The sequence below is a fragment of the Paroedura picta genome, chromosome 8, assembly GCF_049243985.1.
Source record: "Paroedura picta isolate Pp20150507F chromosome 8, Ppicta_v3.0, whole genome shotgun sequence".
NCBI classification, from domain to species: domain Eukaryota; kingdom Metazoa; phylum Chordata; class Lepidosauria; order Squamata; family Gekkonidae; genus Paroedura; species Paroedura picta.
In genome coordinates this window covers 94,265,645-94,281,820 of record NC_135376.1, presented here as the reverse complement: position 1 = coordinate 94,281,820, position 16,176 = coordinate 94,265,645, and the positions used below count along the sequence as shown (strand labels likewise).

At 48.2% G+C, this 16,176-nt stretch overlaps 1 protein-coding gene across 1 annotated transcript; it reads left to right on the top strand.

The window, feature by feature from the left end:
• Positions 1-1,219: 1,219 nt before the first annotated feature.
• On the top strand, positions 1,220-10,825 carry LOC143843971 (phospholipase A2 inhibitor alpha-like protein). The gene is made up of 4 exons (XM_077350859.1): positions 1,220-1,373; positions 5,314-5,421; positions 7,731-7,814; positions 9,694-10,825. Exons 2-4 carry the CDS (start codon positions 5,331-5,333, stop codon positions 10,026-10,028), a joined length of 510 nt encoding a protein of 169 aa, XP_077206974.1. The 5' UTR covers positions 1,220-1,373; positions 5,314-5,330; the 3' UTR covers positions 10,029-10,825.
• The last annotated feature ends 5,351 nt before the right edge of the window (positions 10,826-16,176 follow it).

Genomic DNA, 16,176 nt, shown 5'->3' with positions numbered 1-16,176 from the left:
TTGCTAACAATGGCATAGAGGTCAAGGCCTTCCAAAGAACACAAGAAAAGCCCTGTTGGATCAGACCAGGGGTCCATCTTATCCAGCATCCATCCCACACAGTGGTCAGCCAATTCCTCTGGAGGGCCAGCAACAGGGCATAGAGGCTAGGGCTTTAATAAAAACAAAAGAAGAGCCTTGCTGGATCAGACCAGTGGTCCACCTAGTTCAGCATGCTGTGGCCAGCCAGTTCTTCTGGAGGGCCAACAACAGAGCATAAAGACCAAGGACTCCAGATTCAGAGGCTTAGTGCATCTGAATGTGGAGGCTCCATTCAGTCATCATGGCTGGTAGCCACTGACAGACTCCTCCACTATAAAACTAATATTCTTTTAAAGCTGTTTATTCCTGTGGCCATCACAACATCCTCTGGCAGCCAATGCTACTTTTAATCACTTTCTGTGTAAAGTAGTATTTCATTTTTGTCTGTCCTGAACCTGCTGCCCATCAGCTTTGTTGGATGCCCTCAAGTTCTAGCAGCTTGGGAGGTGGAGAAAATGGCTTTTTCCACTCCATGAATAATTTTATAAATCTCTATCATGTCCCTCCAGTCACCTCTTCTCCAAACTGAGAAGCCCCAGGCTCTTCAGCCTTTCATCCTTGGAAAGGTGCTCCAGTCCCCAAATCATCTTGGTTGACCACCTCTATGCTCTTCCAGAAGAGGGAGATGACCAGCCTCACTCAGCCATTGATACCTCTGTCTTGTTTCTGGGGAAGAAGCAACAGCTACGGGGTTTTAAGTTATTCGGGTAAGCTGAATTTTAAATCTAGCTTTTAAAGTTTTGACTTATATTACTTGCTTTGTATTGAAGTTTATTGCATGCTGCCCTGAGCCCTCTTGGGGAATGGAGGGGTAAAAATAAAATCATAAATATGTTTGCTCACCCTCTTCCAAACTGGGTTTGTTAAAGACCTGACTGAAAGCACCTTTTCCAAATTCTTCCTTGTTGTACGGCCCGTTCACCTTGGCTTGCTCTCCCGATTGAGAAATGTAGTGTTTGTTCAGCCCATCTGTACAGTTCGTACAGGGAGATATCGAATCTGAATTGCATTGCATTGAGAAATCTGCAGGTACATTTTTGGATAGGTCTTCCCCGCTTCCCTGTCTTTGCTTCCTTGAGTTTCTGGGTTTTCCCCCAATGAATCAGAATTTCTAAATGTACTGTGACACAGAGCTGTAATTTACTGCAAGGGGGAAGGGTTTGTTTGAGCATTCGAAGCCTCCGGATCCCGAATTGTGCAAGACACCCTTATAAAAAGGTGACAAGAGGACTGCAAAAAGGTAGACTTGAGGACCCTCCTCCAGAAGAACAGCTGCAGTTTCAAGTTCCCGAGTAAGTGGGTAAAATGATGATATGACTGTGTGTTCTATTTTCTTCTTTGTTATCGGAAAACTTACAGTATCTAAGACGTATCCATATTGCAGCTTCCTTTCTACATGGAATGATGGGGTATTATAAATGGCTTGGGTTCGATGATTCTTGCAGCTGCTAAAACTTTGAATAGTATATGTTATTTCATTTAATGCTCTGTGAAATACAGGTTCCTTATTTTTCGTTACACTGGCTTATGAAGATTTAACATTTCTTATTTATTGAATTAATGAATGAATATCCCCCCCTCACTTGGGGTCTTGGGGCAGCTAACAACACAGTTAAAATACAACTTGAATTATGGTAAGACAATACAATCCTATCAGCGAAACTGGATTGCTACCTCTAACCACCAGATGTCTGCCCACTGCTTGGAACACTTGTCACTTGGAAGAGGGCAGGATGCTGTTCCCGTTGGCTGCAGAGGAGAGGACACGCAGTAATGGGTTTAAACTACAAGTACAACGATATAGGCTAGATATCAGGAAAAAACTTTTCACCGTCAGAGTAGTTCAGCAGTGGAATAGGCTGCCTAAGGAGGTGGTGAGCTCCCCCTCACTGGCAGTCTTCAAGCAAAGGTTGGATACACACTTTTCTTGGATGCTTTAGGATGCTTTGGGCTGATCCTGCGTTGAGCAGGGGGTTGGACTAGATGGCCTGTCTGGCCCCTTCCAACTCTATGATTCTATGATTCTAACACTGGAAAAGGGGAGTGGGTGTATAGGCGGGGGGAGGCCCAGGATTGCCTGATTATATCTGCATTGGCCTCAACCAAAAGCTTGGCAGAAGTGCCCCGTTTTACAGGCCATGAGGAACTCTTGAAGTTTTGACAGGCCCTGATCTCTCTGAGGAGCTCATTCCACTAAGCCTTGTTGACCCTGGTCCTAGTCTAGGCCAGACACACTTCTTTGGGGCCAGGGATCATTAGCCTGTTGGATTTGGGGGAACATCAAGTGAAAAAAGCACTGTTTTTTTTAACCATCATTCATTGCTCAGAGGCTGCCAACCTCTGAATCCCAGTGCCAGGAAGCAACATCAAAGGAAGGCTTTTATGTCCTGTTGTTAGCTGTCCAGAGGAATTGGTTGGTCTCTCTGTGAGTCAGGATGCTACACTAGATGGACCACTGGTCTAGTAGGGCTCCTATCAAGGGCTCCTTGGCCTCCATGCCCTGTTGTTGGCTGTCCAAATGAACTGTTTGGCCACTGTGTGAGGCAAGATGCTGGATTAGGTGGACTACAGCTCTGATCCAGCAGTGTTGTTCTTATATTCTGATTAAGGGAAGGCCTCGGCTTCTCTGCCCTGTTGTTGGTCCTCCAGAAGAACTGGATGGCCAATGTGGCAGACTGGATGCTGGACTTGATGGACTACTGATTTGATCCATCTTCTGATGTTCTTATTGCTACCCCTGAAGTACCTTGCCCCAATTGCTAAAGTACGTTGCCCCAATCCAAACATGTTAAACCTTGGTTTGTAAAAGGTTGGCAAATTTTGATTTGGGTATGACATGTACCGAGGGTTGCCAGCTCTGGAGAAGGAAATACCTGGAGACTTTGGGAGTGGAGCCAAGATGGGTGGGATTTGAGGTAAGGAGTGACCTCAGTGGAGTAGAATGCTATAGATTCCCCCCCTCCAAATCAGCCATTTTCTGGTGAGGAACTGGGTCTCTGTCACCTGAGGAGAAGCTGTAAAACTGGGAGATCCCCAGGTCTCACCTGGAGGGTGGCATCCCAACATGCACCAACAACCCCAGGCAATGGCTGTTCTTTTTGCCTCTCCAGGATCAATGCAAATGTGCTAAAGAAAATGTAGCTTAAAATATTCATTATTATTTTGTGCTTCTCTAGAGAGCACAAGGAACTTGCAGGAAGAGAAAAAAGATAATTAGTTTGTTGATTAAAAGCAGATAAGATACACTAGGAAGGTAATAGAATTATTCTGAAAATTCAGCTATCGGCCAGCTAGATGCTAGGAATGAAATAGGTTAATAAATTTAGATAAGTTGAAACATTTGTAAGTTCCTTTGATTTCACATGCGTAACACTTTCTTGTCTGGGGTTGCCAACCTCCAGATGGGGCCTGGAATGGTTCGAGCAGAGTTGCCTGAAACTCAACCCCTCCAAGACGGAGGTCCTGTGGTTGGGAGGTAGGGGGTGGGAGCAGGAAGTGCATTTACCCACTGAGGCAGTGATGTAACTTACTATCGCACCCCAGGTCAGGAATTTCGGTGTGACCATCGATGCCTCACTGACCATAAAGGAACAGGCCAAGAAAGTAGCCGGCCAGGCATTTCTCCATCTTCGCAAGACTCATCTACTAGCGCCCTACCTGTCCCCCGAACACTTGGCCAGTGACCCATGCAAGGGTCACCTCCAGAATAGATTTGTGGCTCTATGCAGGCCTGCCCTTGTCCTTGACCCGGAGCTGCCTTCCTTGCTAGGGTCCTCACTGGTACATGTTGGAGGGCCCATATCCAGCCTGTGCTGAGGCAGCTGCATTGGTTGTCAGTTGCTGTCCGGATCCAGTTCAAGGTGCTGGTTTTAAACCATTAAGGCCTTATGCAGGTTGGGACCCACATACCTGAGGGACGCCTATCGCCCTGCTCCCCTCACAGAGCTTTACGCCTAAGTGGGCAACAACTTACTGGTTGTTCTCAGCCCCAGGGAAGCACGTCTAGCCTCAATCAGGGCCAGGGCCTTTTTGGTCCTGGAGGTATTCTGCATGGAACCAAATAAAACAGTTTTAAAAACAACCAGTTTGGACCGCCTTATTATATTACAATTGTTGTTCTGCATTTAATATAATCTGTTGAAAAACTACATTGCAATGCTCTCTGCATGAAACAATGCATAGCCCTGCCCCCTGTAGTTTTGCCAACTCCGCTTTGTTCTCTAATGCAGTCACTCATCTGCATAACTAAGGAGCTTCTCTGCATGACTGATAGTTCGTCTTAGGCAGGCAGGAGAGAAATGAATGGGTGAAAAGCATCTTTCAGAAACAACGCTTAAAAAATGCTTAAATCACCGAAGAGGCAGTTTACCATGCAGAGCAAAATCAGTTTTGCGGAGTAAATTCACTCTTCTGTGCAGAGATCAGAAAAACAACAATGTATTTAGTGAGTTTTCATCAGCTTATCCATCATGCAGAAGAGGTCCAGGCCCCAACCTGGGGAAATGAGCTCCCGGGTGAGTTACGGGCCCTGCAGGAGCTTTCAACATTCTGCAGGGCCTGCAAAACGGAGCTCTTCCTATGGGTTTATGGTTGAAGTTGGGGTTGGTGAGGTAGATCACTGCCCCCCCCCCGGGTATGAGTCACACGTTGCCGACCTCCTTCCTCACTCCTCCTGTAATAAGGGAGGGTGGGGTTTTTTTCCGTCATGTTGGAATCTTTTTTTTTTTTTTTGGTCTTTTTAATGGGGTTTTATAAGACTTTGTTTTATAAGTGGCAGGGAATAAATCGAAATACTACTACTACTACTACTACTACTACTACTACTACTACTACGAATAACAACAACAACAACAATAATAATAATATTACACTTGATCTCCAGACTACAGAGATCAGTTCCCCTGGTGACAAGGGTTGCTTTGGCCGGGGGACTGTGTGGCATTGCACCCTGCTGAGGTCCCTTCCCTTCCCCCCTCCCTTGACTCCACCCCCCAAATTCCCAGGTATTTCCCAACCCAGAGCTGGCAGCTCTATATCTCATCTCCAGGGTGGGAGAATAAATGTCTGTCGCAAGGGAAACATAAAGTCGGAGGCAAATCTTCATGCTCCAAAGCACATGGCACGAACCAGTCAGAAGGCTGTTCAGACCCATCTTCAAATTATCAGCCCCAATCAGGGACCCATACCAGGCATGGACAGATTAACCAAACAATGTCCCTTTAAAAAATATAGGTCGGACCGCCTCAAAGATGCTTCTGCTCCTAGCATCCTGCGCTCTTCTTCTGGGGACATCTCTGGCCGTTCCGCAGCAGCAGCAGGCACAAGAATGTTGCCATGAAGGTACGTTGATGCTTGAGCCTCAAGAGAGGCTGTCCTTCCCATGGCAAAGCAGTCCAAAGCCAATCCCTGGCATGGCCATTTCAGAGTGATCTCGGGTAACCATGCTGGGAAGGAAATGAGAAAATGCTGGCAAGGTGCCAAACCTATTTTGGAACAAGACTCTTCCCGGTTGTAGGGAGGGGCTCACAACACCAAATGTTTTACAACTAAAATAAATATTCAGTGCATATAGAACACAAGCGTGGCGTAATGGTTATAGAGCGGCAGACCCTATCTGGAGATCCGGATTGGATTCCTCCACAAATGGCCAGCTGGGTGACCTTGGGCCAGTCACAGTTCTCTCGGAGTATTCTTGCAGAGCAGTTCTCTCAGAGCTCTCTCAGCCCCACCACCTTCACAGGGCGACTGTTGTGGGGAAAGAAAGGGAAAGGTGTTTTTAAGCTGCTTTGGGACTCCTTCAGGGAGTCAAAAGCAGTTGTAAAAAACCAGCTCTTCTTCCTCGTCAACGCTGGGTGGGTTTGAACCAAGAAAGTAAAAAATAGCTATGCACTTAGTGCAAATGTACAAGATACCGTATATAATTTAATAATACATTCAGAAGTGCTACAGTCCTGTGATTCAGCATGTACCTAACCCCAATATAAAGCCCAATGTCCATTTGCATACATTTTAAAGTACATATCTTAAAAGCATGTGTTTATAGGCTGCCACATAGGCTCATTGTGTCTAAATCAGGGGTAATCAAACTGCGGCCCTCCAGATGTCCGTGGACTACAATTCCCAGGAGCCCCTGCTAGCGAATGCTGGCAGGGGCTCCTGGGAATTGTAGTCCACTGACATCTGGAGGGCCGCAGTTTGACTACCCCTGGTCTAAATGATATTTTAGCACTTCTCAATGTATTATTAAGTAATATACAATATTTTGTATATTTGCACTATGTGCCTAGTCATTCTTCCTTTTCTTTGCACCAACTTTTTTCAGTTACCTTTCTCATGCAGGGTTGTGTTTTCCTCCCTCCTTTCTTGGTTGTCCTCATCAAACCTGCAAGGTGGCTTTTCTGCCAGGTAGAGTAGGTAGTCCATGACTAGGTGATACAGTCATCTGATTTGGTCCTCAAGATGTCACCTGCGGGCAGACATAAATAAAGCCTGCCTGAGTTCTGGAAATAAACCATAAATGCTACAAAGAGCTGAACCTAATCATAAAACAATATAAAGGGGAAAGGATGATGCACAGCCTACCTGACTGGTCCTCCAGGGTGTCACTCACCCTGGAGGACGAATCAGGTAGGGGATGCCCTGTCCCGACTGCCTCCACTTCTACCTTCTATCCACATGAAGAGCCAGCAGCTGTAAGGAAAGCCAGATGAGCAGGGTGGCTGGGAGGGAGAGAGGGGCTGGGCTGGGCTGCAGTCCAGCCCCAGGGAAGCCAGTGCAGCCTCTAAGGCTGCCCACCTGTCTGAGATCCTGGGAGTGGAGGCAGAGGGCTAGGAAATGGCCACCCGCCAGCAGGACACAGCCCACAACAGCCTGGAGAGACGACTGAAGGACATGCCGGGGGGGGGGGACCGGAAGGCACTGCAACTGCCCACCTTTGGCCTGAACAGCCCCCTGCCCCCCCCCAAACAGCCCAGCTACAGTCTGTACAAGCCTTGGCACCACCCATCTGGGGGAACAGGAAGGCTCTGAAGATGCCACACACTACCTCAACTGTGTGCCGCTGGTGTGCACAGACCTCTCCAAGGGCTGCCGTGTACTGCGGTGTGCCTTGGAGGCTCTGCAACACCACGTTTGGCATTTTCAAGCCTCCAAGGGATGCCCCAGTGCACAGTCCTTCCATCTGTCTATGTTTTGTTTTTCCTGTCATTTTTGTCTTAATTTTTTCCTGTCTTCCTTCCCCCTCCTTCCTTCCCCCCTTTTCTTTCTTTCTTTCTTTCTTTCTTTCTTTCTTTCTTTCTTTCTTTCTTTCTTTCTTTCTTTCTTTCTTTCTTTCTTTCTTTCTTTCTTTCTTTCTTTCTTTCTGCCTTCCTCCCCCCCTCCTTCATCCCCTTTTCCTTCCTTCCTTCCTTCCTTCCTTCCTTCCTTCCTTCCTTCCTTCCTTCCTTCCTTCCTTCCTTCCTTCCTTCCCTCCCCCACCTGGAGGTTGGCAAACCAGCTGGCTGTACGTGGCAGAGTAGTGGGTGGGGGGGCACCGGGCTTTGCCCTTGTGCATGCCTAATGGCCTGCTGAGATTTCTATGGACACCACAAATCCTGAGTGTTCTCTGCTTTATGCAGCCCCATGAAACTGATCTGGTTCTTCCCTTTCAGAAATGCAGAACTTGATCGCACGGCTAGAGGTGTTGTCTAAAGAAGTGAAGGCCCTTGAAACTGCCTTCTATACCGTCCACCATGGTAAGTGAGCTGGAAGTCTGGTGTTTGTTCTTGGAATAGGGTTGAGAAATAACTGGAGATTTCCAGGCACAGAACAATAAATTCCATTTTAAAAAAGAACACGGATATATACTAGTAAAAAAGCCCATTGTATACCAAATAAAATGGGCGCTAGCAGGCGGGGGCAGAGCGAGGGACTGGCGAGGGTAGGGTGAGGAAAGGTGGCTTACCGGTGAGAGGGCTATAGCGACGGCGGGTGGCTCCTTGGCGGTGTCTTCTGGGAGGCGGCCATGTTTTTAGCCGGCAGTGTGTTCTTCGAGGCCGGGGGCTCCCTTGTGCTGCGGGTTGATGTGGTGAGAGGCGCCGGGCAGGGAGCCCCTCTGGAGCTTCCCGGGTAAACAGGGACTGCAGTGGCCTGGTGCTGTGCATAATCAGCAGCGCCGGGCTTGTTGGGCCGCCCAGTTTCAACCTGCGGTGTCCCTTAAGGCAGTGGTCCACAACCTTTCCGAAGCTGGGGACCGGCAGGGCATCGGGCCGCACTGACGCATCAGGCCGCGCTCGCGGACCGCGCCCGCACATCGGGCCACGCCCGCGGACCGCGCCCGCACATCGGGCCACGCCTGCGGGCCGCGCCCGCACATCGGGCCGCGCCCGCGGGCCGCACCCGCACATGCGCAATGCGTGGCCCGGCCCTGATTCCCTCTCCCTGCCCTTCCGCAGTAAGAAGCTTCCTGGGCCGCAAGCTTGTGGCCTGGGAAGTTTTTTACTGCGGGGGGGGGGGGGGGCGGGGAGAGGGAGCCGCAGCCCGTCGCCATGGCCTTCGCGGCCCGGCACTGGGCCGCGGTCCACAGGTTGGGGACCACTGCCTTAAGGGACACCACTCGCCCCTGCGGGCTCCGTGGCAGCACAGTGCTGGCAGGGGTAACCCCCTACCACCCCCTACTCCCACCAGCCCCTCCCCACCTCCCCTGCCCACGCCACTGCACTTATCTCAGCCGGGCCTCCTAGCTCCGGTGTAAAGCGTGCGCGTGTGTGCTACACCGGGGCAACCCAGCATGCCCCGCTCCCGTGCCCTGCCACAACAGCATGGTGCCAGCGCGCGGAATCTCGTGCCGTGCATAAAGGGCCTACATGGGGCTTTTGCCATCTCACAGACTGCTTTGAATGGTCCCCTCAGTATAGGGTTACCAGCTCCAGGTTGAGAAATACCTGGAAATTAGGGGAGTGAAGCATGCGGAAGGCAGGGTTTGGGCAGGGGAGGGAGCTCAGTGGTGTTCAATCCTATTTGTTAACCATTGCTCAGGTGATATGACCATATATGGACATGTTGACCTGCCCCCACCACATGGCCAATGATGGGCCTGATGGAGGTGGGAAGGGGAGGGACTCTGGGTGGGCGTGTCCACAGCTATGTTTCCCCACCGTATTCAGCACCATTGCACCACTTCTGGGGTTTCTCAAAGTCTGAAGACTGTCTCTGGGGTTTCTTTTCCTTTGGGTGATCACAATTCATCACTTGTCATTGCATCTCTTGGCGATCAGAAGCCAAGAGATCAAAACCGTCCTGAGTCTCAGGGGAGGGTGTTATATAAATACAATAGACAGACGAAAGATGGATGGATGGATGGATGGATGGATGGATGGATGGATGGATGGATGGATGGATGGATGGATGGATGGATGGATAGATAGATAGATAGATAGATAGATAGATAGATAGATAGATAGATAGATAGATAGATAGATAGATAGATAGATAGATAGATAGATAGATAGATAGATAGATAGATAGATAGATAGATAGATAGATAGATAGATAGATAGATAGATAGAGTGATTAAAGCTTAGCAAATCCTTGGTGATAGCCTAAAACAATAACACCTGCATTCTGTGTTTCCAGCCCGCTCTTTTGGAACTGGCTCCGAAAGATTATTTGTGAGCAACGAACAAGAAGGCAACTTTGAAACCGCCAACAGCACCTGCATCCGAGCACATGGCTACGTACCTGCCCCTAAGAATGAGGCTGAGAATAATGCCCTGGTGGAAAAGCTGAAGAGGCACAACAAATCGGCTTATCTCGGCCACCTTTCCGCCGGCTACTCCAACTGGGCACCGGGGGAACCGAGCAGTGCTAAAGGTGCTGAGACCTGTGTGAAAATCGATGGTGATGGCAAGTGGAGGGCCACATCTTGTAAAGAGCAGCTCTTGATCATGTGTGAATTTTCTTTTGTTTAACTCCCCTGGGCTGGGTGTCACTGTAGAGAGCAGGGTGTATTCTGCACAGGGCTTTTAACTCGGTCCAAGTTTGAATGAATCCCAATTTGCATTTTGATTTTGGGCTCTTTAAATTTTCATGTTTGATTCGTGGTTCCTACCTTTCCTCCACGATATCCTGGAGTGCATATAAGCCCCGATATTTCAAAAACCGCTATGAGTAAATGTGCAGCTTGTGCTCTTTGCAAATTAACTTGCTGCCTCGTGCCTTGTGCCTCCAACACTGTAGCAAAGCAGTCTTCCCTGATTGGTCAAGGTGTCAGTTCAAAGTCTTCCTTGTTCCCGGTTGCAAGGCTTCCCTTAAAGTGACTGTGCTCCAGAAGCCCTAACTTCTCTCAGCAGAGATTTGTCTCTGGGTTTTCCCCCCAATCCTCTGTTTTTTCCAGTCCTCCGCCCACCCCCTCATTCAAGAAAAGAAAGAGGTTCCTGCTGCACTTCACTCCCCCCCCATTCTGAGCTTCCCCAAATGAGTGCAGAACACTTTTCTGTTTCAATGGGGGGGGGGGGGAGGAATACCTGAGTTCAAATAGATCTGAATTCAGCAGGATCCACAATGGAATAAACAAAGTGCACAATCAACCCAGGAATGCCTAGTTTTATTCTCCCTTCCGGAACAAGGCTCACTGGGTATTTCTCAGCCTCACCCATCCCACAGGGTTGAGGTGAGGATAAAATGCTGTGACCTTCATGGTTGCTTATAGGGGCTTCTCGGGGGGAAAGGTTGGACAACTATGTGATCAATAAATGTATCATTTGAATTTCTCTGGTGTCTGAAAATCATTTCAAATATCTAATGGGTTTGTGGACAGAACCCCTGTCAAAATGCCCATGTCCCCCCCCCCTCCCATTATGTTACTCAAAGAAGCCAGTCTCCACTTAAATTGGGGGAACTGGAGGCTCTTCCTTCTCAAGAAAATAGCTTCAGGAAGGTAGCTGTGTTAGTCTGCAGTAGAAGGGAAAGAAAGATTTGAGTCCAGGTTTTGAGGCAGAAGCTTTTGATAGCTGTAACGTTTTCACTATTTAGGAAAGATATTGCTCAATAGGTTTGTGTGAGATTCTCACTCCGATCCCTGGATGCTCTGGTCTCTGAGAAGAAGGGAACTTTCCTGACTTCTTCTTTAATTTGTTATGAAAAGGTTTATTAAACTGTTCCACAGAAAGGTTTGAAATACAGTCCTAGATCTTTGTACAGACTGCAACTTTCATATAAGGCATATAAAACACACTGGATGCTTATTTCACTAAGAAACGTTCAGCACCAATTGTCCATTCTGTCGGGCTTCATAGAACTGGTCAACTTCATCCTCTTCAGCAGCAGTGGTTGGGGCATAGACCTGGATCACTGTGATGTTACGAAGCACTTGGGTTTGATCGTCTCATAGCAATGTCTGACAACAAGCTGGCAAGTGCAAAATGCAGCTCCTGTAGACAGAGAAAATCTCTTGAATGAGTTTCCCTGCCAGAATAGTGGGAAAGGTAGAAGACAGGCTCTCTGCAAGGAAGGAGGCAGCCGTGGCACAGAGGCAGCCCATCTGCCCGGAACACTGAAGGTCCCAGGTTCATCCCCAGCATCTCCGGGGTGGCCAAACTGTGGCTGGCAGGGGCTCATGAGAATTGTATTCCGTGGGCTTCTGGAGAGACACAGTTTGGCCACTTCTGTCATAGATGATCTGAAAGGCCTCTCTGCCTGGGACTCTGGAGAGCCACTCCAGTCTGAGGAGGCCACCCTGACTGCTGGACCAAGGGTCTGACTCCGCATAAGACTCCTCTGTGTGCCATGTGTGGAAGTGCGCCCTTGTGGAATTCAAGTGGAATGTTGTGATAGTGTCAGGTCCGTGAATGGATTCCCAATAGGTGTTTGTGTGTGCTTTCAATAACAACCCTAAAAGGTTCCAATTTTTATTGGAGAACAGCACAGGGGGAATTTTAATTAAAAAAAAAACCCTTTTCTCCAGAGAAGCTGTTTTCACAGTCTGAAGTGCTCCTTTACCCAGAACTGTTATTGACTTGCAGGGAGGGAGTTCCGGGCTAAGCAATACGCTACATATGTGGTTGGAATAAATAAGGCCACGGTTTTTATTAGAACACTTTATGGGATGTTGGCAAGGCTCTTAGTTGTCCACCCCCATTCCACAGCAACTCAATTGACCTGCTCCTGTTCCCAGCTGGGAACACAGGTCTCCTGAGCAGTTGCAATTCCTATCGGGAGGGGTCCACATGGGAAATCTGAGGAGGAGCAAACTACCTATGGAGCCTTCCTGGGCCACCTGACCCTGGGACCCATGTGCCTCCCCCAGCCGGGTTCAGCACCCGTTCACAGGTCAGTCACCTCCTTAAGGAGGCCCCTTGCTTAGGCATTTGCCATGCAGGGCAATTCCCCTTCAAAACTGGCTCCTCCCCCTGCCAACCCACAAGCTGTGACTTAAAACACACACACAAACCACCGCAACACACCCAAAAAATTCCCTGCCCTGGCCTGTCAACATAACCAATCCCTTAACTGCCAAGGAGGGAGGGTGGACAGCTCCAGTTGGTGAGAGCCAGTTTGGTGTAGTGGTGACGAGTGCAGACTTCTAAACTAGCATGCCGGGTTCGATTCTGCACTCCCCCACGTGCAGCCAGCTGGGTGACCTTGGGCTCGCCACGACACTGATAAAACTGTTCTGACCGAGCAGTGATATCAGGGCCTTCTCAGCCTCACCCACCCCACAGGGTGTCTGTTGTGGGGAGAGGAATGGGAAGGCAATTGGAAGCCGCTTTGAGACTCCTTCGGGTAGATGAAAAGTGGCATATAAGAACCAACTCCTTCTTCTTCTTCTTCTTCTTCTTCTTCTTCTTCTTCTTCTTCTTCTTCTTCTTCTTCTTCTCCGTTGCCTGGCAAAAGAAACTGGGCCAAGCACAAGGCACCCCAAGACGCCTGTGCTAAGATGCTTCCTCCCACCTCCAGCCTCTCCTGCCAGCATTAGTGCCCCCGCCCTACCCTCCTGCCACCTCAATGGCAGCCCCAGCTGATTCTGTGCCACTAATTTGCTTGACGTGGGGTCAGTTAGTGTCCAAATATTTATACGATGGTGGTGTTCCCCCCCCTCCCTGCCTTGAGGAAACCCTTGAGTGGGTGGAATGGTTCAGAACACAACTATGGTGCATGCGGACAGGGCATTGTTAGAACTTCCTCTGACATCACAGCCCCACTCAAAAATGTCCATGTGGTGAAATGTTATGGACTTCACAAAAGTAGAGATGGAAAATTTGACAGTGAATTTGTGAGATGGCCTTTCTTACTCACACAGGGCACCTCCTGTTGACGTGAGTGAGTCAGTCAGTCAGTCAGTAACCTTTTATTGGCATAAAATGTGTATACAACATATAGAAATAGGGCTTAAAATTTCAGCAAAATAATATAAATAGGCCAGATCTTAAAATGATTAGATAAACTATAAAAGATAAAATACAAAATAGGCAGCATATTATAAAAGCATCTTAGTTAAGACTCTGGCGACTATAATGCTTACCTCTGGGTCTTTGTCAGAGAGCAGAGACTGAGAGGTCATAGACTTACTTACAGAAGGCTTGTTTCCCAGCAAAGCAACAAAACTGTCATCCCGGCATTTCTCATATAAGGGGCAATCTAACAAAATGTGTGCGATAGAGTCAGGGCAGCCAGAACCAGCCAGAAGTGAGTGAAGCAGTGTGCCACTGGACATTCGATAGGCTGTGCAAAAGTTTTAAGAAGGTTGCTCCTGCCACCACGGCAGAAGGGCCTTGACTGTGTGATAGAAGGCCAGCTGCAGCAGCCATTTTGTGGCCGTGCCCACCATGACGCGTCTGAATTTCAAAAATGCCCATAGAGTCAAAAAGCCTGAGGTCCCCCAAAGGGAACCTTTCTTGTTCTAGGATGAGATTTCATCTAGCTTTAATTATCAGAGTGGAAAAGAGAAAATTCAAAATTTCTTATTCCTCCTGCCCCCCCTCCCGCCCCCAAATCCATGAAGAATCCCTTTCTTTGTCAGAGTTGTTTTGAATTAGAGAAACCCATTAAACTGTCAAGACAGCGTTGGGAAAAGACTCAGCTAAACAATGAGGCTATGGAACCATGTAATCGCCCAGTGGTTAGCTCCTTATATCCTTATGTGTGTGACCCGCCTTCTCTTTGGAGGCATCCAGCATTTCTTGTTCTTGGCGCTCTAATATCTATAATATCAGTATAATTCTGCAACTGGATCTTTGGGGGAGGAATGCCTGCACCCACACAACAATGCCCCGTGGCTTTGCCCACGCGGATTTATTTGCAGAAAGGAGCCCTTGATGTGGGAGCTCCTCGGGTTTCAGTCTGTTGCTGTTCTAGCCTGTGTGAGATGCCAGAAAATAGCTCCAGTGCTATAATATCATCACAGCAGGTCACTGGAGATCAGAGTTATAAGACAGGATCGGGACAAAGGAGACCTTGTTGGCATGCATCATACAAGCACAAAACCGTTTCCTGGATTACTGTGGGGTTCAGCAGTTAGGTCAGCCTTTCTCAACTTTCTACCATTGAGAAACCCCTGAAACATTCTTCAGGCTTCCAGAAACCCCAGATGTGATGCGATCCTGCAGAATCTGGTTGGGAAGCAGAGCTGTGGACACGCCCACCTGGGGCCCCTCCCCTCCCCACCCCCTCCAGGCTCATTATTGGACATAGGAGGGGGGTCGACATGACCATATCTGGTCATATCACCTGATAAATGTTTAACGTATTTTTAAAAAATATAAAAAATAATTAATTCCCACTCATTCAGGAAACCCTTCCAGGGCCATCAAGAAACCCCAGGGTTTCATGAACTCCTAGTTGAGAAAGCCTGGGTTAGGTGAACTCATTATGACTCCTAACTATTTTGTGCCTATTAGAAATTGGCTTATTCATACCTCTACTTCATCAAGGGATGGAATAGCTGGTTGTGCCAGTAAATGCATGAAAGCGACATGCTACCTTTTTGCAGGTTCAGAGGTGGTTTGTCATAGCCTGCCTTCGCATAACATAAGCCCTGGACTTCCCTTGGAGGACTCCCATCCACATACTGACCTGGGCTAACTCTGACTGTGCCATCACTAAGAGTGAAGAGCAATTCCAAGTAAGTCAACTCAGAAATCAATTCTGCTTGATTCAATGGGGCTTACCTCAGGAGGACTAAGAACACTTTGGCCTGTCAACTGATGGACCTCTTCTTTCCTTTGTAGCCATTTTGACCATAACCCCCCCCCCCCCGCCCCCACTTCCGGAATGGGCTGCAGCACAGATATGCCTGGTGTCCTGCCTGGTGTCCTCATTACACACTTTTAGAAGAAGCGTCGGGACATTTCTTTTGGGGAAAGATTTTATTCAAGGTGATGATGGAAAGTTCTTTTTTTGGTGGCATTCAAGTGCTAATTTTCCCATGCCTGCTCCACCTCCTCCGCATATCACACCGAACCCAATCTTGCCTGCCATTGTCATTCACCTGCTATAGTCATTTGCCCACAAATGTCATTCAGCATCTGAAATCACAGTCTCCAAAAATGGCCTATGAGCAAATAGACACAATGAATGAAGCCAAGCAATCATGGAGACATCCTGCCTGAATACTTCATCTCCCCCCCCACGCCCTTTGACAGAATAGAATGCCCCATGCTGTTTAAATGATGTTTTAATAATTTAATTTAAATGAAAATTGTATTATTTAATTTTGACTGATAATGTTTTAACATACTTCCATGATGTAAACTGGGAAACCCCTGAGCCCCTAGGAAGGGCGGTATAGAAATGCAATGAACAAATGCATATAAGGACAAATGGACACCCATTCTAGCTGTAGATGAAGAAGTGGAAGTTCTTAACCTGCCACAAATGTTGTTAGTCTTTCATGTGCTCCTAGACTCTTGCACTTGTCTACTGCTGCAGATGGACTAACACGGCAACCCCCAGCTTCATCTACTCTTTCACTCTAAAATCAGAGTCCAGTAGGACGTTTAAGACCAACAAAGATTTATTCAAGGCGTGAGCTTTCAAGTGTAAGCACTCTTCGTCAGACTATGGCTGCACCCTGATTGGCCCTGGAAAGGCCGGACCGTCCGTCCCCAAGGCTGTTTCACA